General features: G+C 49.1%; 1 protein-coding gene across 8 annotated transcripts in view; it reads right to left on the bottom strand.

The window, feature by feature from the left end:
* Positions 1-25,124, bottom strand: part of faf (ubiquitin carboxyl-terminal hydrolase-like faf) — a 607,534-nt gene that overhangs the window by 21,415 nt on the left and 560,995 nt on the right. For all 8 annotated transcript variants that reach the window (XM_072286629.1, XM_072286626.1, XM_072286628.1 and 5 more), the window contains 3 exons: positions 16,535-16,704; positions 9,338-9,511; positions 6,129-6,665 (listed from right to left, as the gene is read on the bottom strand). In XM_072286629.1, the coding sequence (XP_072142730.1) occupies positions 6,129-6,665; positions 9,338-9,511; positions 16,535-16,704 (881 nt within the window). The remainder of the gene's footprint in view (positions 1-6,128; positions 6,666-9,337; positions 9,512-16,534; positions 16,705-25,124) is intronic.

The following is a 25,124-nucleotide window of genomic DNA, read 5'->3' as shown; positions in this document are numbered from 1 at the left end:
TTTCACACGAATACTGTGTGCGGTTGAGCTGTAGAGGCAAAAAAAGAAAAGAAGAAAAAGAAAATGATCAGCGCAGCAGGCGTCACGCGTACCAGCTAGCGTTCAAAATGTGCACGCCCAAAACCGAAACCGAAAGTGTGGTTCAGTAATAAACGCTGACGGCTTGGTATGCTGCAGTCAATTCAGCCACTGGGCTCTATGGGAGTGTCCGCTCTTGTATAATTTCTCTCTCTATGGTTCGACCAGGCCGACAATACCGACCAAAACGATTAATGCCATGCAAACAGAAGGCACAACAAAAGTAGCAAATGTGGAAAGCATGGAAGCACGTGTGAATTAGCCACCGAAGTACGTTGCATTGTATATATGAGTTCAGTGTTTATACATGCATGCATATTTATCCAGTAAGAAGCTCTCTACCCACTCCGAGCGCAGAGACAAACTTGGCATACGTCCTCGAAGTAGTTGCCGGCCGGTCGATTGCGGATCCGCTGCTGCTTTAATGGCCGTAAATCTAGCTCGTACGCGCGATCTCTCGACCGATTGGTGATAAGCCAACTGTAGGAACATAGTGACAAGCTTTTCATGCGGCTTGTTATAACATTGGCCGGTGGCAAATTTTCGTCACAGGCACACCATTGGTCTTGCCGCTGCCTAGTCCATTATGTCTAATTGCGGCTGCATCGTCAAGTGTCGGCGACTAAAGTTATGCTGCTTTCATACCGAATCGACGCAGATCTAGTCACAGTGGTCACGAGACCCTCGGATAGCCAACAAACCGCCTTGCCAACGAAAGCAAGTGTACAGGATGACCGCTCAATTCACGGCCGTCATCTTTGCAGAACAACATATGGTGAACCCTCTTTCTTTAGGTGCACAACGGTTTCTTTCCGTAGCTTCGAGTGACCCGTCACAAGAGTAACTTTGGGTTTACATGGCAAGCTCGAAAATGCCAGGCGACCAGTGTGCCGACAGTCGGCTGCAGATGCATGGACGGCAGACAAAAGGTGGACAGAAGGAGGAGTTGAGCGAACTTGCCGTGGGATTCCCGACATGAGAGCTCTTCTGGTGCCGGTGCCGACGAATGCACGGAGTGGTGGTGCCACGTGACGTAATGCACATTTGCCGCTTTTGCCTGTCGCGCAGGTTGCCATTAACGAGCCGACGATAACTCACAGAAACCACCTGGAAGATGGAAATACCCTCCCGCTTTGCTGGAAGAAAATTGAAAAGCAAAACTTTCTAAGCAGTAGAAGATTGTCATTAAGCAGAGTATAGCCCACTATTAAACTGAAACCCCCATTGGTATTTATGGCAACTTTGCAATTTCTTCAGCTTCAGAGGGAAAGAAAAGCACTTAATTTTATTAAACAGGCATTGCATTGATAAAAAAATATTTGTCACACCTTTGTCTGAACAAACAGAGTTGTTATCAGTGCTGGCATACTAATTTGGTGTTCTCTTTGGTGTTCTCCATACATCACGATTCACAGGCACCCAAGTCACTCACGGGCAGCAAGACTCTTGTCAGCTGCCAATGCGACTGGCCTCCCGAGCATGTGCAGCACTGCACTTTCTTGCACAAAATTTGGAAGCATAAATGCTTGCGTTAAATTTTCCGGTATTCTATTCAATACTTGGCTTTTCTTTTTCTTGATTCGATGCAATATTTAAAATCTACTATTTTGTACTCACACGCCATAGTACAAAGTGCTGTAAACATTCACGTACTAACTAAATTAACAAGCACGGTGTCACGCACACACAGGCAAACACAAATGCATCTCGCTCGACGACCACAGGCACTCACTGTCAGAATGCTGGAGGAGCGGCCAGCAGCAGCGAGCAAATGCCCCTTCATGCTGCCTCTCGCTTCAACGCACCAGGAGTGCGAAAACACAGCACACACAAAGCCATCGGCTATCTCGGGTTGGTTAGCCTCAGAATCCGGCGCAGATTAGCTCCAAGATGAGACGCGTGCAGCCGCGGTCCGAGTAGAAGCAGATACATGTGCCACCCCCTCCCCCTAGTACGTGCACATCTCCCTGCTATCCCCCTGGTGCACACGAATAGTCGGCGTGCACACTTCCCACCTTCATCCCTCGTTTGGCTGGTGTGTGCAAAAGGAGCCCACTACACCAAGCCACCATCCTTGTCGGCTCACCCTCGCATGCTTTTCTTCGCACCTACGGCACATGGCAAGCGGACACAATCTCATCGTACTAGAACTTTATACGGAACCTCACGCCAACGCCAACAGTAGCGGCGCAATTTCACCTGGAGTGTCCATGTGTGGGTCTCGTTGGGTCTCAACGGTATGAAAGAAAGAAAAACGTGGCTCTTGCAACGTGTTTCCCTATCTTGCATCTTTTTTGTAGGGGCCTCTAGTGGTGCCTCCTCAATTCAATCTGTCTGCTGGATAGGCATCCACTAACTTCAGCACGGGTTGTGAAACTGTTGTGTATGACATCACCACAGTGTCACCCGATCGGCACTGAAGAGTATAAATTGGGAAATGAAATAAAGGGTTGTTCTTCTCGTTTGGCCGCTGGGGCCTGCCTCCTGGCCGGCTTCTTGTCGGTCCCCCGACACCACACCATTGTTGCTTGCAGTGCATGCAGCGTCCAAGGTCCATTTAGTGTTCCGTAGAGGGAACTGTCACGGGCCAATGTGAGCTCATCAGGAGTGAGCAGTCACCCTCTCATTTTGACCCCAGTGCCTCTTCACAGGTTCTCTCATTTGCAGCATGGAGCTTCAATAAAACAGCACAGATTGGCACAGCTCCCCTACCACCAGTGATGAGTAGAAGTGTGAGAATGTTAGAAAATTTCAAATGCCACCAAATATTTTAATTTTATTATTCGTATCCCATTTGAAAATTAGGTATTCAAAAATATTCAAACATTTGGTAGGATACAGATATTCGAAGCACATCGAACATATTGCTGACTGTGTGGGATTTACTATCTAATCTATGAATACGTGTGCAATATTACGCTGAATTTTGTTCAGATTTTGTGCTGCTGACGGAATTAAGATATGCTCCAACCTCCCAGTCACGATGATGAAGAAATAGAACAGTTTAATGAAGATAGTTGAATTAGCGATGTGAAAAGTGCCAACTCAGTATACTGTAGTCATGGGTGACTTGCAAAATGCAAAAAAGGGGGAAAGCAGGCTGGTGAACAAGCAAGTGGCAACTACGGCATGGATTCTAGGAACACTCGAGGAGAGATGTTGGTAGAATTTGCAGAAAAGAATAAGCTGCGAATAATGAACACCTTCTTCAGGAAGCGTTTGAACAAAAAGTGGACCTGGAAAAGCCCTAATGGTGAAACAAGAAATGAAATTGATTTCATACTTTCTGCTGATCCCAGCATAGTGCAGGATGTAGAACTGTTAGGTAGGATAAAGTACAGTGATCATAGGATAGTGAGGGCTAGGCTTCACCTCAATTTCAACAGAGAAAGTGTAAAATTGGTCAAGAAGAAACAGGCCACCCTAGACGCAGTAAGGGTAAAAGCAGACCAATTCAGGCTGGTACTTGAAAACAAATATGCAGCCTTAGAACAGATGATGATGAACAGATGATGATGACATAGAGCTAATGAATGAAACCGTAACTAGGCTTGCTTCAGAGGCAGCAAATGAAATAGGAGGCAAGGCACCAAGGTAACCAGTAGGCAAGCTCTCCCAAGTAACAAAGGACCTAATAAAGAAACGACAAAGAATGAAAGTGGCCAACTCAAGAGATAAGATAGAATTCACGAAACTGTAAAACTGATCAACAAGGCGAAAATAAGTGATATTCGAAACTATAACGTGACAAAGACTGAAAAAGCCGTAAAAAATGGACGCAGCTTGAAATCAGTGAAAAGGAAACTTGGCATAGGACAAACCAAGATGCATGCGCTGAAGGGTAGGCAGGGTATTATCATCAGTAATCTGGAAGGTACAGTAAAAGTGGCAGAAGAATTCTATACTGACCTGTACAGTACCCAAAGCAGCCATGATACCTCCATTTGAAGTAGTAATGAACAAGTTACAGAGACTCCTTCTTAACTAGCGATGAAGTTAGAAGGGTCTTGCAAGACATGAAACGGGGAAAAGCGACAGGAGAAGATGGACTACCAGTCGATTTAATCAAGGATGGAGGAAAAATAATGCATGAAAAACTAGCGGCCCTTTATATGAACTGTCTGTCGACCTCAAGGGTCCCAGAGAACTGGAAGAATGCTAACATTATACTAATTCACAAAAAGGGAGACATTACAGAATTGGAAAATTATAGGCCCATTAGCTTATTTCCAGTATTATATAAAATATTCAACAAGATAATCTCCAATAGAGTAAGGGCAACATTGGACTTCATTCAACCAACGAAACGGGCAGGCTTCAGGAAGGGATACACTCTACAATGGATCACATTCATGTCATCAATCAGGTAATCGAGAAATTCGCAGCGTACAATCAGCCTCTCTGTTAGAGTTACAGAATGGGTGGCAAGAGAAGGCAAGCGCAGTCGAGGATGGCAGAAAACTAGGTGGGGTGATGAAATGAGGAAATTTGCAGGCACTAGCTGGAATCGGCTGGTGCAGGACAGGGGTAATTGGAGATCGCAGGGAAAGGCCTTCGTGGACATAAAGATAGGCTGATGATGATGATAATGATGATTTTAAATGAGCACGCCTGCACTAAACATGGGTTTATAATCAAAACATCATTTTTTTTTTTCTTTTCAAGCAATCAAAGGTGCCCTCCGACTTCTTCGCACGGTGCATTGTATTTTTGGGGTATATTCTTGAAAATGCCGTGCTTGGACAACAGCGCGTTGGCCGGACACCTTGGTAGGAAAAAAGCGACAGAGCTTGCTGCACAAGCCACCCTGCAGAAGTTCTGCTTGCATATGGAGCAAAACATAGGAAAGACACAGCTGTGTTCTTGGGTGATCCCCCATACAATTGGCGGGCCATGTCGGGTCGACAATTCTCATCTTCACGAAAATGTCATAAGCTGGCCTTTATCCTGGGGGAACACCAAACCACCACCATCAGCAGTTTTACCTCCATTACTGATCTTAATAAAGGGAAAATGTGACATTCACCCAAACGTAGCAAATTGCTACAAAGGAAACCCATATGGGTTCCTCGAAAGAAAAGCCTCACAGTTAAAGAAAAATTCACCCTTGTCCGGGACTCAAACCTGGGACCACCGCCTTACCAACATCCACCCAAACGTAGCAATTTGCTACGTTTGGGTGGATGCCTCATTTTCCCTTAACTAATTACTTCTCTCTACCTTGCCTCCACAGAACAATTACGTCAAACTCATTACTAATCTTGCTAAGTTGGGAAATTATTGCTGGAAAGTTGTACTCTGTGTTTGCTCAGCATGTTTTTAATTTTACACTATGTTTCTAAAAAAGCATATGGAAAAAATTCCTGCATAGTGAGCCTTCGTTTCCTAACAAAAAACCTAAAATTTGGCTAAGAGAGCAATGTACTATGTTATTTCAAATCCTGTCTCATGGGCTAGTAGACCCACGACAATGAAACTTGCTTGCAACGTCGACGTGTCCTTTCTCTGACTGTGCCCGAAATTCATATTCCTCGATAGCATTTACCTTACACACAAAGTACCATCCATATACATGTTATCAGGCAAAAAAGACAAGCTTTGAAGATCAAACAAAGAAAGACCATCTTTGATATTTTTTTTCTCAGAAAAGCAGGTTTTAAAGCCCACAACCTGCTCTATAAAAATATGCAAGATACGTTGCAACATTTCATTATTTCTAATTCTGTGCGATGACAAATGCAAAAAACTTTTCGAATTTCTTGACTGCTTGCAGTAGTCCAGCAACATGCATCTAATCAACAGCATAAAGTAGTGCTTCCACGAACGTTGAACAAGTTGTGAGGTCTGTACACCTAATAAAAGGAAATGCTATTAAGTTATCACTTGGCTGCCACGAAAGACAGGCAAGAAAATTTTCCACTCATACAGTGCTTGCCAATGGTACGGGAAGGACACATTCTTGCGGCGTAAAGAAACATGGATTTGCAATAATCCGTTTCCTGTTTCTGCATTGCCAGCCGTGGCAGAGCCACAAGCCGTCACACACCCACCCGCTCGAGCTCGTCGTTGAGCCAGTCGACGGCGGCGGCCCACTTGCGCTTGAGCTCGCCATTGGCGTGCAGCATGTGGGCGGCCGCGGGGCACGAGTCAAACAGCGCCACCAGGCACTTGATGCACTGGTAGGCCCGCTTCTGGTAGTGGCTCTTGGAGCGCTGGATGGTGTCGAAGAGGCCCTCCCGGTCGTCGGGGAGGCCCCGCAACGCATTGTGGATGCGGTGCACCTGCCACGAGTCCTCGAGCAGCAGCACCCCGAGCAGCAGGTCGACAAAGGGCCGCAGCTCGTATGTGTACGTGTACGCCACCTGCCACAGCAGCTCGCCCAGCACGGCCGACGAGAACTGCGGGTTCTCCCACGAGCAGAACTGGAGCAGCCTGAGCGTGTCCTCGGCACCGCTCGCGTCCTCGATGACCTTCTTCACGTAGCTGCTCTTGTTGTAGAGGCACGCCACCACCTGGGGCTGGACGGGCATCAGGTACTCCTGGCACAGCTGGTCGCCCATGTGCGGATTGGGCAGGGGCGCTGCATTCTGCACACGACAGTATACAACCATCGATCCAGGGGCTACAAAGGTGCCAGCTAGTGCCTCACTATCATCGCAGCCTAGAGGTGAAAACAGTCAAAGCAAAAGAAGAGAAGAATATATTTACACGGTAATCATACAAAAACACTAGTGGCATGCCGCCTTGTTGTCCGCTGTTTTCCAGACAATGGCTGCCAACAAATGGTAGTTTCCCTGCACAAAGGCAAGGTTTCTGTGTCTAAAAAAAAAGAAAAAAGTTAGTGATGATATTTCTGCCACTGTGGCCAGCTCCTCATTATGCCAGCTAGCCCGAGTGCCTGCCATTACTGACTATACAAACGTCGGTCATGCATTGTCTGTCGCACAAAGCAATGGTCAATGAAATTATCCGATGCCTTAACTTATCTTTTGTGACAAGCGACAGCTACTGTCATACCTCTAGCAGAAAATGTGAACTCCAATACAAGGCAAGTTCAACTTGGAGCCCGCATTTGGTTGCCACTGCACTTAGCAGCCCGGATGCCGCAAATAGCAGCCCATCGTCATTTTTGTGTAAACTGATGCAATACGGACGTGTTCTCAACATGACGCACTTTGCGATCGTTGGCTGTTGTTTCAGAAGCCATTGCAAGACACTTCCACCTAATGTGCTTGTTTCTTAAGAAAGTGCATTTTCATACTTTCCACAAGTGCCCAGAAGTTGCATGCAGTGCCCTTTTGCATGCAGGCAACAGGTCCTTTAAAAGCAGAATTTTTTGCACAAATCGAACAGGCAGACTAAACTAAGCGAGAAGAATGGTCTGTTTTATCAAAAAGTATGTTTTAGGTGGATCCCTTGTAATGGGTGTATACCGTACAAGAAACACCTGCACAACCTTTACTGAAGGTGTGCTATGTGCTGAAGCAATGCCTTGTCCAAGACTTCCAAAAATACTTGCCTCCTGTGCTGTCCACTGCATTTGAAATACTGCGTTTCTTGCAGGCAGAAAGCTCAAGGCCCACACATTAAATGGTGTAGGTAGCGCACGATAAGTGAGACCAGCCTTGACTGCGGGTTCGCCTGAGTGCATCCGGTTTTTGCGGCACTCGTGGAATGCCACGCACTCCTTGTTTCAGTGCGGTGACACACCACCGTGCAGCAGTGCAAAAGGAACTCGCAAAGATGCCAGCGGGTTAGCACTTGGCACCACCCTGCACCCTTGAAAGATAAAGCAGCTCAGAAGCCCACAATGCAACTTCTTCACGAGCCCAGTGGTGGCATCTTGGACAAGGGTGGACACCACGCTCCCTTTGTCCCATCGGGGACTCATCCTTTGTTATGGCGGTTACATTCCTGGGTGTGTTCTGGCAGTATCTTGCACTTGAAAGCAAGGTGCACTAGGCGCTTTCATCAGCCTGCTGTACAGCACCACATAACCAGTCGTTGTGGGCATGAAGCTGGCAGGAAGTTCCCTGTTGAAGGACAACAATGTCCATGGTGCAAATTTGCATTCTTCTGCAGGGTCAGAATGTGATGCATGTCACTTGGGCGGTTGTATGCCGGTGTAATGAAAGGCCTGTGTGGCTCACGAAGTGGCTGGCCCAGTGCCTGCATAACCTTTTGCTGTACGAGCTCAATGTTCATGACAAGGTGACGGGCCTAGATGTATGAAGTGAAGCTTTCCTTGATGCCTAGGATAACTTCTTTTCCGTACCCCCGAAAATTTTGTCTTGTGCCAGTGCAGCAAAACGTGCTTCTTTCTGTCATCACCAACTTCAAATGCTGCATTAAGTAATTTCTAAACGTCACTCCTTGCCACTGTTACTGACTCTCTTGACAATCAAAATCACTTTCAGTTTCAAAGCAGCCGAACAGCAGAGCTGCTACTGCGACTCTGGGGAACTGAATGATTATAGGGTACCACATGGAATGTGTGAATTTTGGCAAATGGATCCAAGGGACATAATACAAGAACAAAATTTGACACCTGCTGAAATGAGGAATGAAAGTTGCCGTACGCATTCGAATCTAAGCTGGCCACAATTCTAAGCTGACCCTTAAAATTTGGAAGGTCAGAAAAGGAAAAAAAACTTTCCTCAAATGTAAGCCGACAGAGATCAATAGTAGGCAGTCACAAAAGGTAAATGAAATTTACTACCAGTATCCAGTGCCAGCCATGGCATTGCCCCAGCTCACTTGCCGTCGTCATCGCTGGGCTTATTGCTGCTGTCAGACAGCACATAATCTTCAATGCCATCGAGTGCGTTCAAGATGCAGCATTTTCTAAATTCACATCTAATCAGGTCTTCTGGAACGTCATCCAAGGCTACGGCAATCCAGCCCACCACTTACCCAGGGGACACAGACTGGCTAGAATACGGCTTGCCGGGGGTCAGCTGGTACGCTTTCTCTGTGAACCAGTCTGTAAAATTTCCACAGCCTATCCTTAAGGGGCTTATTTACGCACACATCAAGCGGATGCAACTGGCTTGTCAGGCCCAAATTGTTCATCAATGCAAACTGCTCAGCATACACGCTTTCAAATTGATAGTCATTTGCTCCAAATAGTATGAAAATTTTGCACTCAATAAAAACCAATACTGGATAACATAAAAGTCGATCAAATAATGTAAAATGTTGAGCATTCACACAAGCCTAGTGACTCCATCGTAAAGCTGGCTGGAGGAGCACGACTCACGGGCAGGCAGGAGTGTGTCTTGGAGGAGACATCGCAGCAGCGCACCAGCAGGGAGACCAGCTGGTACAGTTTACTCAGGTCGGCATACTGGTACTTGATGGGTGGGCCTGGCCCCTCGTCTAGTGCAACCAGCATCAGCGTGCCCAGCACGTTCAGACGCAGCAGCTGCAACCTCTGCACAAATTGGGGGGGGGGAGGGGGGAGAGACAACAACATTTGTTTAGGCCTGCTTGTCAATACTACTGCAGGGTAAACATGGACACGGCGCTAAACATTGTTCGCATTAGGGTAGTGCCTGCATGTCTCCTTTACAGGGCCCCTGAAATGGTTTGGACAAATTTTGTAGATGCCTAGGGTACAGCTAAAGTTAATCATTTGCACCACAATTTGTGTCAACCGTCTCATATTAAGAGAGCTACGGACGATTACAAGTTACCCTCCTCCATAGTCATGCATTTTCTCCTCAACTCGTTCGCCGAGTGATCGGGGCTAAGCTCTGCCTTCACAAGGACTGCGTCATGATGGCACGTCGTGTCATCGACTTCCGGTTCTCTAGGAGCGCGCACGCGAAGCCTCTCCAAACTCTCTTCCAGCTGCTTGGCAGTTGACCCCAAGCGAGAGCTATTGATGCAGTGCCGAACATGTCTGGTATTCCAGAAACCACAGGTGAGCTGGGCGTTTCAAGGGACAGCTGGAGCCATAAACTCAAGCTGATGAAGGAAATTTAGCATAGACGTATGTGAGCGGCCTGATCTGTCTGCACGGCCAGCCACCTGTTGGTGCAAGGCTTAACCAGCCAAACAAAGTGCAAATATTGCTCTAACCAAGTGTAAAACATTTTAAACGTTTACAAAAACAATTTGTTAACCATTACACTCCTGCGAAAAATTTACACCAGCAGCTAACAAGAATACATTTCGTTACTGCTACTGTGTGGTTGAGCTCTGTGCCACCAGGTGGCTGCACCGTGCAGACCATTCACATTTGTGCTTCTGCTCATCCCGTGAAACGACACAGTCAAACGGCCAGCCCCTGTTCCCTTGCGCTTACCCGAATACCGGACTCGCGAAACGCTATTGTGGTAGTAATCCTCCGGTGTAAAGTGATGGCCATAAACGTGCAAATGCTGGCGCCGATCGGATAGCGGCAGTCCGATGCGCTGCAGCCAGTCCGCTTGTCTGCTGCCTTGCAGAGGGACACGATGCCGTCACTTGGTATATTACCAGTCGCTACATTTGCAGCCTACAGCGCAACAAAATCGAATCATGGTGCTCGCAAAGACTGAGACCGACTCTGATCGCGGAGCTCTCGTCAAAATGGAGCACGTTATAACACAAGCAGACAATGCCTGCTGTGGGCCGGAAGTGCTTAAGTGTAGTGAGAAATTGTTCTTGTGCATTCTCTTTCTGTTACTTTCTTTTTATAGAAACAAATTAACTAACATTCCAACTATTACGAACAACATTTGTTCCCCATAAAGTTGGAAAAATTATTGATGACGTGCCCTGGGCAGCCAATCAGATAGCTTGCCCTACTAACATCATTCTGGTAAATGACGTGAAATGGGCAGAGGCGGCTTAATATTCAGCCGAGCGATGTGCTGCGATAGGCAGCGATGTACATTTTTAAACCTTATAATAAATTACATGCTTTATGCAGAGCACTTAGATGCATCAATTAATGATCAGAAGGACTTACTCTAATGGCTTGGTACATTTGTACAAAATCGTCAAAATTGTTTGAGGGTCCCTTTACCAACCTTAAAAACAGATTCTGTGCTTATTGATGCTCTGCCCTTAAGATAAAAGGGGCCACGAACCACCCGTCGGGCTTTGTGAAAAAATGCACGTCTCTGACTATTTTTACAGCTGTGCGCGGCCTGTGGACCTCACAAGCGCGATGTCACCTTTTTCTCAAACACTCTCTGTTTAACAGAGGCCTTCTCCCCACCCATTTCGGGTCGGTTGGCAGCCGCCCTTTGACATCGGTGGCCAGATTCCCACAGAATGCTGCCATTGGCCAATAGTTGAGGTCAATCAAAAAGCATGTTTGGATCAGTACACTTCTTCCTGCTGTCACTGTGTGCATTTATTGATGCAGTTTACTAAACAGGCCCAAGTAAGACGTTTCTACTCACATGTGAGCATGATTATCCCTCAACTTTGCATCAAGCGATGAAATATAAGTTTGTTTATTTACCTTTATTTCTTGCTTAATTTTGTAGTTTGTAGGGATGTGCGACTCTCACGCGTTCCCCGATACGTTGTTTTCCAGCATAGCTACCGTCTCCTGTAATCCGACTTTGCCGCGTGGCATAGGGCCTGCGGCAGTCGGTGTGATTGAAGTGCAGTATGAGGGATGGCGTGAGTGTTGCGCTGCTAACGCCGCCTACCGGCGGGGTTACTTAGGGCGAAAAAGGAGAAAGCTCTTCATCTTTGGCTGCGGGTCGGCGAACGCCGCAGACGTCTCGCGTGTGCACCGATCCATGCTTCTGCGAGACTATCTCGCGTGGCCTCCTTTGAACGCACCACCGATCGCGTGACCGTACGCACGAACGACCAGGCGTTGGGATCCAGCAAGGGGCGAACATATTCGCTCATTATCCGGTCGTGGTGAGTCGGACTTCTAGATTTCTCGCGCGCCCATCGGCATGTTTTGAGGATAGCAACTTGGCTAGTAGGCATTGATCTATGAAAGGTGCAATAAATGCCCTTGTGATTGTTTGCACTACTGTGTTGTTCCTTTGTCTCAAGAACACGGATGAGAACCCCACAATATATAAAATGAATTCAAGAAACAGAATGCATATATAGTACATATAGCACTCATGTAATATTGAAACCGAGATTTAAAAAAATTTGCGCTAATTACTAATGCACATTATACATATATGAAATCGACAAATGTGTCACACAATACATACTGCAATGCACAATTCGGCAAGTACACTGTTACCAAAAATCAATTTCTCCCGTTTTGCGGAAACAACGAAAAGACAAGAAAAAAAAGTACAATAATGAAAGTTATACAGTTGTGGGGATGCGCGACCCTCACGCGTCCCCTGATATGTTGGTTTTCCCGCACGGCTCGCGTAGCCTGGCGCCCGCGGCGGTCGGAGTGGTTGAGGCGCAGTACGAGAGATGGCGTGAGTGTTGCGCTGCTAACGCCGCCGACAGGCGGGGTACTTGGGCATCGAAAGACAAGGCACTTTCTCTCTTTGGTTCGGGACAGCTAGCAGTACGGACGTGCCGTGCCGCGCGTGCGCTGATCCATGCTTCTGCGAGACCGTCTCGCGTGGCCGCCTTCAAGCGCGCCACCGCCACCGAACGACTAGGCGTTGGGATCAGCATGGGGCGAACACATTCGCTCGCTATCCGGTCGCGGTGAGTTGAACTTCTAGATTTGTCGCGCCCATCGGCATGTTTTGTGGATAGTAACTCGGCTAGCTGGCATTGATATATGAAAGGTGCAATATATGCCCTTGTGATTCTTTGCTCTACTATGTTGTCGTTCCTTTGTCCCAAGAATACGGGTGTGAGAATAATCCCACATCTGGCTGCCCAACGTGGGGCTCTTGGGGCATCGGACGATGGATTTAACAATTTTGCTTCGTTCTAGACCTTTGTTTGAACCGAAGCGTAGGGCTAGCGCGGATTTTGATCACTAGCGTTGGCGGCATGCTTTCTTGAGCGAGGCGACGGTGGCTGTAGTGTGTTTGAACATGTCAACATGCTAAGCCTTTTCGCAAGTGTTTCTTTAATGACATTCGTTGGTACGAGAGCCACGTGGTCTGCATCCTGGGAGAGCGAGGCTCAGCGCCCGCGGAGCATAGCCAAGCCTGAAGCGAGTGAGTACGGAAGCCTCGTGGGTGGTCCGAATTTCTTAAGTAAATAGCTTCTTCTATCTCTTTGACTCGGATGAAGTCGCGGCTCTGGGAGCCGGGTGGCTGCGGGCCACGGGTGCCACTACGGGCTGACTGGTATTGCGGCCTGGCACCGGGCGCTCCGACACCGTCTGGGACGGTGGGCGCCGTCAACTCTGATGCTGTGTGCACCGAGCGGAATGGACCACCTCACAGAGCTGACGTATCCTCGCGGCTGCCTGTATTGCGCCCATTGTGGGTGTAGTTTGTTGGATGCCGGTTGTTGTCAGAGTAGCGACGCTTTAGGCCTAAGGCTTTACGAAGCTGCATGTCGCACGTGGATGGACACAACCTGGTGGATCGTGGCGTTGAGGTGTTGCACTTTCCTTCCCTCATTCTAGTTAGCCTCGCACGAATTGAAATTACACGTTCGACTCAAGGAAGCGAGCTTCGTTCACGTGAACTTAGCATCTGAGTAGCTGCCCGATCTTTTGCTAGCCGAGTTGAATATCGTACCACGTGGGCGATGCGCAAGCAGAATTCCTCTCCCTTGCACTACTAGTGTTTGCCGAGTGTGTTGAGTGTACGCAGCGTGATTGGAGTCACCCCTAGCTTGCCGTGACCTGCACATCGTCTACGCTGCTGCCCCGGACTACGATCGAGTCGCCCCGGGCGATGGTGATGCTGTGGCCAGTTCAGCGCAGCGACTTCGGCGGCCTCCTGCATCCAGCTCACAACCCTCGGCGGCGGACAAAAGAGCTGGCGGTCACCGACAGCTACGGCGGCTCTTGCCAGCAGGGCACGTCGGTGCGAGCGACGCTTGCTCGTACTGACTACTGCGTCGTCGTTTCCGGAGTCCTGGCCTGGAATCGTGCCGTCGAGTCTAAAAAGCTGCTGCTGTGACCGACGGACGCCAGCGGTGTACCGCAAGGACAATGTCGGCTTGCATGCTATGGACAGTGTGTGGACATTTCTTCGGCGCGGCCACTGTTGCATGTACTATCTTGTTCGCGAAGCACGGGTTGATGTTAGACTGTGTCACATGTCTCGCCGGAATATGTAGTGGTTTAAGGTTGGGGGGATGCGGGGATGCGCGACTCTCACGCGTCCCCTGATATGTTGGTTTTCCCGCATGGCTCGCGTGGCCTGGCGCCCGCGGCGGTCGGAGTGGTTGAGGCGCAGTACGAGAGATGGCACGAGTGTTGCGCTGCTAAAGCCGCCGACTTGGGCATCGAAAGACAAGGCGCTTTCTCTCTTTGGTTCGGGACAGCAAGCAGCACGGACGTGCCGTGCCGCGCATGCGCCGATCCATGCTTCTGCGAGACCATGGCCACCTTCGAACGCGCCACCGTTCGAGTGACCGTACGCGCGAACGACTAGGCGTTGGGATCCAGCATGGGGCGAACATATTCGCTCGCGGTGAGTCGGACTTCTAGATTTGTCGCGCGCCCATCGGCATGTTTTGTGGATAGCAACTCGGCTAGCTGGCATTGATATATGAAAGGTGCAATAAATGCCCTTGTGATTGTTCGCTCTACTGTGTTGTCGTTCCTTTGTCCCAAGAGTACGGGTGTGAGAATCCCACATAGTGCAGATTTGGTTTAGACAAGACGGTAATGTAAAGCACAACATTTGGTAGGTGTAATTAGTCCTTGCCCGTGGCATCTCTCAGAGCTCACAACTGCGCATATTTAGCTTCCCATCTCTGTGTTTTAATTTCGAGATAGTATTTAACGTGTTATTATTTCTCTTAATACCTGTCTTATACCGGTGAATTAGTTTTTGCTCATAAACATCAGGCATAGGAAGTAAATTCAGTTTGCGCGTATGTGTGTCATGGGGAACATCCAGAATACTACGGACGGCCTTTTTTTGTATTCTGTGTAATGTGGTGATATTAGAAAGTGTCGTAGTACCCTAAACAAGATGGAAATAGTGAATTTGGCTGAGAAGCAAGGACTTGTATAGGAGAAGCTTGATGCTTTTAGGGAGAAAATATCTTAACCTGCGCAAAATTCCACTCACACAGGACATTTCAGCAGCGACTAAATCCACGTGCAAGTTCCACGACATATGTTGTTCAAATAAAACCCCAAGACATTTAACAGTAGGCACAATCGGAATAACAGAATTATTAAGTTGTAATGTTAAGTCTGTAGCGACATTACGATTTCTCGGTCTGAACAGAACAGTGAATTTGTGGTACTAAGTGAATTTGTGGTAGACCACGAGGACAGTTTTTTAGTGCCTCATTTGCGATACCGATAGCCTCTGTGGAATTCAGTGCAGTAACTAGAATAGTTGTACGTCCGTGTACATAATAAATTTCACATTATTATCAATAGTAACTAAGTCATTAATATAAATAAAAAAGAGGGGCCCCAGGATACTTCCTTGTGGCACTCCCGCGCCAATTAGCTTTAAATTCGACACATATCGTTCTATGATGACTTGTTGCATACGGTGTTGAAGATACGACTGTATTAATTAAAGAAATATCCCACGAAATCCATAATGTTCTAATTTTTGAGTAGTGTAGCCTGATTTATACAATCGAACGCCTTCGAATAATCAACAAAGATACCCAGAGCAAACAATTGCTGTTCAAATGACTGCAATAAAATTTCCTTTTGAGTCAGTAAGGCAGTTTCTGTCGACTGCCCTTTCACAAAGCCATACTGCATACTAGTGACCAGGTCGTGTTTGATTAGAAACAATGTCATGCGGGCATGTATTAGTTTTTCTATACCTTTAGAAGAAATGGGCAACACCAATTTTGGACGGTAGTTTGTTAACTCGTTTTTATCACCACCTTTGTACAAAACTACTACCTTCACAACCTGAAGTCTTTTCGGGAACGAGCCCCTGGAAAATATCAAGTTGAATATGTGTACTAATGCAGGTAGAATCAAGTCCGTGAGATGCTTAATTGGTATCCTCTCGAATCCTTCGTCGTCACAACATCTGCCGTTTCTGATAGACATAAATGTAGTAAATACCTTATTTTCCGTAGTAGGCACTAAAAATGCAGATTGTTTAGTCCTGCAGCCAAGATAATTCAAAGAATTAGGATCATGAGTACTGTTTAAAGTTGTAAAATAGTTATTAAATGTATTTGCAGGCGTCTCATTTGATAATACTTTATCACCTAATGTGATTTCTCTTAGTCGTGTTCCTATCTCCTTGCCCAAGAAAACCATTAATACGCTTCCAGGCAACATCAGATTACTTTATTACGTCGTGTGTAATGCTTCTGCTCGCGATGATGCAGGTTTCCGATTTCTCCTCCTCAACAAATTTCAATGCTGCCCTTCTGAACAAAGCAAGCACAGTACCTCGGCAACTCCGTAGCAGGCGTACATGTAGAAGAAGCCAAAGTACTGGGCCAGGTGACGGCCATGTTCTGACACCTCCTTGTTGACAAGTGACAGCACGGCTACCAGCAGATGGTCCGACAGACTGGCAGCACTTGGGTTCGACAGCAGGCCTGCCCCATCAATGTTTGCTTTGCAAAAAACAGCAGGCGGCATTTTTAGTGCAAGCATACACAGTCAAAACTCATCATCACCAAACAAGGTAACCATAATTCCCCTTGAGATTTCTCTATACACCCATGCATCTATTTCAAGCGCACTGCTAGCCCCTGGCAAGAGGCTTTAGGCAGCAGTGGTTACAACACATGTACAGAAAATAAGATACTAGCAGTAATCGAATACAAGGTGTGATGTTCAACAACAACAAAAAAAAAAACCTCCTTTATATAACACACCTTATTTTGTTCCGAATGAAGGTTTACTCTGTGCTGGATAAGAAAAAATGTGGTGGCACTTTTTGTAATTTGCATGATTTCTTCAAGTTGGCCACACTGCCCTCACTCACTCTTGGGACATTAGGGCTATGCAGTACTGTGACCATCAGCCAAACATACTCACTTTCAATAGAACGATCTTTTTTCTTTTTCAAAAATAAGAGTTTTTTTTTTGCATCCTGGGACCATATCTCATAACAATTGGCCTGATCTGCCATTCTTTTTTCCCCTCCTGTCACTGACTCGCACACTGAGTCAGTGAATGAAACCGACTGTTATGCGATACGGGGCAGAGCCCAGGCTGTGCATGCGCAGCAGTTCGACAATGCAGCACGTACTGCAGCACTAGTGTTTCTGCAGGGTCTTTAGTTTTCATATATAACTCGATAATTCCAGATTTTTGCACCACGAACAAGATTTATAACATCTGGTTAAATCGGTTATTCCCCAAAGTGTTGCCCCTTTTGTAAAAGGTAAGAATAAATGCAGGCATTACAGAACTAATGAATGCTGCTTGCCTCGTGTGAGCTAGTAGTCAGCATATACTACATTAAAATTATTAATATATGAATATGATATATGCTTTCTATCGCACATCTGTACAAGTGTACTTGCGTGATGGCGTTTTCCCCTTCTGTCACACGGCCCATATTGCGATCACATCAGTCTTGCCCACTATGTGCGTATAAGCGCTGGCCACAAGGCTGGGCTGTGCAATTTTCCCTTGTATCCTTTGGCTCTCATTCTGCCACGTTAAGTTGCTGCCACGCAATAAAGCATGTTTCAAGTACAGTCTCCCTCTTTATTCACGGAAGCCCCAGAACATGACTGTCATGAGCTGAAGTAGAAGAAGAAAAAGAAGAGAGAAGAAGGCTGACATGGCCTGCAAGGAGCAAGGTGGGAAATGGCAGAACACTGCTAGAGGAGAAGAAGGAAGAAGTCGGCTAGAACACTGGGCGAAGAAGGCGCTGAACGAAAGAGGTCGAGATTGAAGAGTTGAGCAGGAGGAGGCCTACGGTGGCTCTGCACCAGCCGGGTTTGATCCTCCACGCCCGCAGCTCTGCACCATGGCCACCAGCAAAGGCTTGGTCCGAGGACAATGGCCCCATCCTATGCTACGGGGACAATCGCCCTCACCGACGACAATACTCGACAAGCCAGGCCTATTCTACGGCAGAGATGCCGCAGAGATGCCAGTAGTCCACCGAGCAATGCGAAAGAACTACACCAACTCAGGCATGTAAGCGCCACACCGCACGTGACTTATTAGGACATTGCGAGAATTTGTGAAACGATTTAAGAACTCGGGAAAGATATTAGTGTAAAGGAGAGAGGTCAAACTCAGTGTAACCATTGTTGTGGATGTATGTAAATTTGACGAGGACTTATCAGTGTGATGCATTATAAATGTGTTTGGTGTGTCGGTCCAGATTCATGTCTCGTGCGCCAGTAACCGTTACAATGACATATTCTTGGCAACGAGGATGGGATCCTGGTAGACAGCCACGAGAAGATGGCAAGTCAATGCAGCCATGTTGTCACAAGAGGGGCGAGTGGAACCGTTTGATGAATCTTCTGCAGATTGGACTAGCTATGAGAAACGGCTCTAAGCAGTTTTATAGGCTAACAAAGTCCCGGATGAGCAGAAGGCTGATACGTTGGTAAGCCTGGTAGGACCGAAGACATACGCATTGGGGTCGTTAATGTCTCCAGAGATTCTCACTAAGGAGTCTTTTGAAGAACTTTCAGAGTTACTGCGAAGCCACTTTGTCCCACAACTGTCCATTATGGGAGAAAGAGCCAAATTTCATTGCTGCTCGCAATTGTCGCAAGAGACTACCACTCAGTATGCCGCAGAGCTGTGGAGGCTCGCACAAACTTGCGAGTTCAGCACTTTTCTCAATCAAGCCTTAAGGGATAGATTTGTTTATGGGTTGCTTCGAGCTGATATTCAACCCAATCTATTTGCAGAAGACAATTAGCTTAAGTCTCAAACAGCAGTCTATCACGCAATAGCTAACGAAGCTGCTATTCAAAGCGTGTCTGCTACGCGCTGTTACGCCATACTACAAGCACCACGTGGCGACCATGAGGCGACGGGAGCTGCCCTACTGCATGCACCATGTGGCCACCACGAGGCAACGGGAGCTCCCACTTCTCCGCGACGAATCAAGAATTCGACACGGGAGGCGACTTCAAGAAGCGCCCAGCCATCTCCGCGATGAATCAAGAATTCGACGCGGGCGAGGTCATCACCCTGCCCCGCCTGGTTCCTGCCGACGAGATTAAGGGAGAACCGGCCCATTGCGAGAAGAGAGAGTTGCTTCCAGCCACCCAGAAAATCTGATGCGCTCTTACTGCTACCTGTACGCTATCATCCACTATCTGTAAATATTGTCACGTGGTGGTGACGTAGAAGAACACAGTAGCAATACTGTGAACGAGAAAACTAACTTTTATTGGGCGAACTTGTGCCCACAAAACAGGCTACACTTATAGCACAACGAAAGCGGCGAACACAGTCGGCGATCGTCGGAAATCTGATCAGCGGGTCAAGCGCGTCGGCTTTTATACAGCAATCATCGAATGTTCCAGATTAAACGTTGGGACCCGCATGCCTTCTAAAATGTTCTACACCATTCGTGTCAAGCGATGAAATCAGATAACACAACGTTCGGCGACAACAGACAGCGGGTAGAAGCATCGATAACTTTCCAGAAACTTCGGATACATGCAGGCGCGTCCCGCGCTGTGCGATAACATTTGTTCGGCGGCAAAACTTGTCGCCCGATAGAGACAAGTACACGTGTCAATACCCCCCCTCTTAAAAAGCATCGACCCGATGCTGCAAACAAATCAAAGTAATAAGTAAGCACTGATAGCAAAGAATAAAGCAAAATAGAGAAAGTTCGTTAGCGTCCGTAAAATGGTTTCAGACGCACCACGTGGACCACTTCAGGTCGTGCGCTACGTCGCTGTGAATGCGAAATGCCGTCTGGCACGACCTCATAGTCCAGTGCGCCAATACGTCGGATGACCTTGTAGGGTCCGAAATAGCGTCGCAATAGTTTCTCACTCAGTCCCCGTCGGCGTATCGGGGTCCATACCCAAACACGGTCGCCGGGCTGGTACTCGACGAAGCGTCGTCGGAGATTGTAGTGTCGGCTGTCGGTCCTCTGCTGGTTCTTGATTCGCAGGCGGGCGAGCTGTCGGGCTTCTTCGGCGCGCTGGAGGTAGCTAGCGACGTCAACATTCTCTTCGTCAGTTACGTGCGGCAGCATGGCGTCAAGCGTCGTCGTCGGGTTCCTGCCGTAAACCAGCTTAAACGGCGTGATCTGTGTTGTTTCTTGCACCGCCGTGTTATAAGCGAATGTTACGTACGGCAGGACGGCATCCCAGGTCTTGTGTTCGACGTCGACGTACATCGCTAGCATGTCGGCGAGGGTCTTATTCAGCCACTCCGTAAGACCATTCGTCTGCGGGTGGTAAGCCGTTGTCCTCCTGTGCCTTGTCTGACTGTATTTCAGAATGGCTTGGGTGAGCTCCGCTGTAAATGCCGTTCCTCGGTCGGTGATGAGGACTTCTGGGGCGCCATGTCGCAGCAGGATGTTTTCGACAAAGAATTTCGCCACTTCGGCTGCGCTACCTTTCGGCAGTGCTTTTGTTTCAGCGAAGCGGGTGAGGTAGTCCGTCGCCACGACGATCCACTTATTTCCGGTTATTGACGTCGGAAAGGGTCCCAGCAAGTCCATCCCGATCTGCTGGAATGGTCGGCAAGGAGGCTCGATTGGCTGTAGTAATCCGGCTGGCCTTGTCGGCGGTGTCTTGCGTCGCTGACAGTCTCGGCATGTTCTGACATAACGGGTGACGTCGGCGGTCAGGCGCGGCCAATAATACTTTTCTTGTATCCTCGATAGTGTCCGGGAAAATCCGAGGTGTCCAGCGGTCGGATCGTCATGTAGGGCATGCAATACTTCTGGACGAAGTCCTGACGGGACAACAAGAAGGTAATTGGCGCGGACTGGCGAGAAGTTCTTCTTCACGAGTAGACTGTCTTGAAGCGTGAAGGAAGATAATCCGCGCTTAAATGCCCTGGGGACAACGTCGGTGTGCCCTTCCAAATAATCGACGAGGCCTTTAAGTTCCGGGTCCGCTCGTTGTTGTTCAGCGAAGTCTTCCGCGCTTATTATTCCAAGGAAGGCGTCGTCATCGTCGTCATCTTGCGGCGGCGGGTCAATGGGGGCGCGTGATAGGCAATCGGCGTCTGAGTGTTTTCGTCCGGACTTGTATGTTACAGTGATGTCGTATTCTTGTAGTCTGAGGCTCCACCGTGCCAGCCGTCCTGAGGGATCCTTTAAATTCGCTAGCCAACACAAGGCGTGATGGTCGCTGACGACTTTGAATGGCCTGCCATATAGGTAAGGGCGAAATTTCGCTGTAGCCCAAACGATGGCGAGGCATTCCTTTTCGGTTGTAGAATAATTGCCTTCCGCTTTTGACAACGACCGGCTAGCGTAAGCTATCACGTGTTCATGTCCATCTTTTCTCTGGACCAGGACGGCGCCGTGGCCTAGGCTACTGGCGTCAGTGTGGATTTCGGTATCGGCGTGCTCGTCGAAGTGCGCAAGTACGGGCGGCGACTGCATGCGTCGTTTGAGTTCTTGAAATGCCTCGGCCTGCGGCGTTTCCCACTTGAACTCAACATCACATTTAGTTAGACGTGTCAACGGCTCGGCGATGCGTGAAAAGTCCTTGACAAAGTGCCTGTAGTAGGCACACATGCCAAGGAATCTACGCACTGCCTTCTTGTCGGTGGGCTGCGGGAACTTTGCGATGGCAGCTGTTTTCTGGGGGTCGGGGCGTACTCCGGATTTACTGATGACGTGGCCTAGGAACAAAAGCTCGTCGTAAGCGAAGCGGCATTTTTCTGGCTTCAGAGTGAGCCCTGATGACTTGATGGCCTCTAGTACTGTGGCAAGCCGCCTAAGGTGATCGTCGAAATTTCCGGCGAATACAACGACGTCATCCAAGTATACGAGACAGGTCTGCCACTTCAATCCTGCTAAAACCGTGTCCATCACGCGCTGGAACGTTGCAGGCGCCGAGCACAGTCCGAATGGCATAACCTTGAACTCGTAGAGGCCGTCTGGGGTGATGAAGGCGGTCTTTTCGCGATCTCTTTCGTCGACTTCTATTTGCCAATAGCCAGACTTTAGGTCCATGGACGAGAAGTATTTAGCGTTGCAGAGCCGATCCAATGCGTCGTCTATCCGTGGGAGGGGGTATACGTCCTTCTTCGTAATCTTGTTCAGACGACGATAATCGACGCAGAAACGTAGGGTTCCGTCCTTTTTCTTTACCAGAACAACAGGGGATGCCCACGGGCTTTTCGACGGCTGGATGATGTCGTCGCGCAGCATTTCGTCGACTTGTTCTCTTATAGCTTCACGTTCTCGCGCCGAAACTCGGTAAGGGCTCTGACGGAGTGGGCGAGCGCATTCCTCGGTGATTATGCGATGCTTGGCGACTGGTGTTTGACGAAGCCTCGATGACGTCGAAAAGCAGCTTTTGTATCGTCGGAGCAGACTTCTGAGCTGCTGTTGCTTAATCATAGGGAGATTTGGATTAATGTCGTAGTCTGGTTCGGGAACCATGGTCGTCGGGGTAGATGCGGCGGAATCCGAGAGGACAAACGCATTACTTGTTTCCAGAATTTCCTCGATGTACGCGATCGTCGTGCCCTTGTTGATGTGCTTGAACTCCTGGCTGAAGTTTGTCAGCAACACTTCAGTTTTCCCTCCATGCAGTCGAGCGATCCCTCTTGCGACGCAAATTTCATGGTCTAGCAGTAGACGTTGGTCGCCTTCGATGACGCCTTCTACGTCAGCGGGTGTTTCGGTGCTGACCGAAATAACGATGCTGCAGCGAGGCGGGACGCTCACTTGATCTTCGAGCACACTCAAGGCGTGGTGACTACGAGGGTTCTCCGGCGGCATTGCTTTATCTTCCGACAGCGTTACTGACTTCGACTTCAGGTTGATGATTGCGCCGTGTTGGTCCAGGAAGTCCATACCGAGAATGACGTCTCGTGAACACTGTTGGAGGATAACGAAGGTGGCAGGGTAAGTCCGGTCATGAATGGTTATTCTTGCCGTGCAGATCCCAGTCGGCGTGATGAGGTGTCCTCCAGCGGTGCGAATCTGAGGGCCTTCCCATGCGGTCTTAACTTTCTTCAACTGGGCGGCGATGTGTCCACTCATTACGGAGTAATCGGCCCCTGTGTCGACTAAGGCAGTGACTGCGTGGCCGTCGAGAAGCACGTCGAGGTCGGTGGTTCTTTGTCTGGCGTTGCAGTTGGGTCGTGGCGTCGGATCACGGCTGCGTCGTGTTGAACTGAAGCGGGAACGTCGCGTCGCCAAGTCGTCTTTCGTCGGTGTAGTCTTGGCTTCCCGACTTCTTCGGGACGGCGGCGTGTCGTCTTTAGGTCGTCGAGATGGTTTCTTAGTCGTCTTCGTCGGAGGATCTTCGTCAGTTCGACGAACAGCAACCGCACCTCCATCGGTTGCTGCTTTTAGTTTTCCGGGTATGGGCTCGCAGAGCGGCCCCGGGCTGGGCCAGTGTATGGACGGCGCTGCGGCGACAGGTAGCGGCCTGGTGACGGCGAACGGGACGGTCGTCGAGAGCTCCACTGAGTGCCGGCTAGGTAATCGGCAATGTCACGTGGGCGCTCCCCAAGCTGTGGACGCGGCGCGTTGACGGCGAACCCTCTCAGTCCCATGTCGCGGTATGGGCATCGGCGGTACACATGGCCGGCTTCTCCGCAGTGATAGCAGAGCGGGCGGTGGTCGGGGGCTCGCCAAATGTCCGTCTTCCTCGCATAGGTGCGCTGGGCGACGGGTGGGCGCGCTGGCGGTGGCGGCGGTGGACGACGGAATTGCGGTGTTGCAGGACCTTGGCGTGGTCGCGCAGGGGGGCCTTGACGGCGGGCGACGGCGGCGGCGTAGGTCATTGCTTCCGGCTGCGGTGGTTCTGGTTGCACCTCAGGAACTCCAAGGGATCGGTGCACCTCTTCCTTCACGATGTCGGCGATAGAGGCCACTTGAGGCTGCGACGAAGGCAAGACCTTGCGCAGTTCTTCGCGCACATTGGCCCTGATGGTCTCGCGCAGATCGTCCGTGGCCAGTGATTGAATTCCTGTGTAGTGGGTAGAGCTTGTGCGGCGGTTGAATTGCCGGTTCCGCATTTCGAGTGTCTTCTCAATGCCGGTGGCCTCGCGAAGGAACTCTGCTACGGTCGTCGGTGGGCTTCGTACCATTGCGCCGAAAAGTTCTTCCTTCACACCACGCATGAGTAGGCGTACTTTCTTTTCCTCGGCCATATCCGGGTCGGCGTGGCGGAACAGACGGCTCATTTCTTCCGTAAAGATGGCAACGTTCTCATTTGGTAGCTGCACTCGGGCGTCCAGCATAGCTTCGGCCCTTTCCTTGCGCACGACACTTGTAAAGGTGCGCAGGAAGCCGCTACGGAACAGGTCCCACGTTGTCAAGGTCGACTCCCTGTTCTCAAACCAAGTTCTGGCGGCGTCTTCTAAGGCGAAGTAGACATGCCGCAGCTTGTCGTCGGAGTCCCAGTTGTTAAATGTCGCGATCCGTTCGTAGGTTTCCAGCCATGATTCCGGGTCTTCGAATGTTGAACCGCGGAACGTTGGAGGCTCCCTGGGCTGCTGCAGCACGATGGGGGACGCTGGGGCTGCCATTGGGGTTTCCGTGGCCACAATCTTCTTGGTCTTCTCAGGTAGAAGTCCGTGCTCCGGGGGCAGCTGTTGAATACGGCGGCTTGCTCGATGTTCCGGGACGGCGCTGGTGTTGTCTTTGCGGTCCGGGCTTGTATTACGGCTTGTCGGGGGCGTCCGGTACATGGACGTAAGGCACCTCCACCAGATGTCACGTGGTGGTGACGTAGAAGAACACAGTAGCAATACTGTGAACGAGAAAACTAACTTTTATTGGGCGAACTTGTGCCCACAAAACAGGCTACACTTTCTTCTACGTCACCACCACGTGACAATATTGTATAGTTTTTCGTTTCTTCTTTGTCTACGGAACGAGTCCGTCTTC

The sequence above is a fragment of the Dermacentor andersoni genome, chromosome 2, assembly GCF_023375885.2.
Source record: "Dermacentor andersoni chromosome 2, qqDerAnde1_hic_scaffold, whole genome shotgun sequence".
NCBI lineage: Eukaryota > Metazoa > Arthropoda > Arachnida > Ixodida > Ixodidae > Dermacentor > Dermacentor andersoni.
Note: the sequence above shows the minus strand (reverse complement) of the source record. Positions and strands in the feature narration are given on the sequence as shown.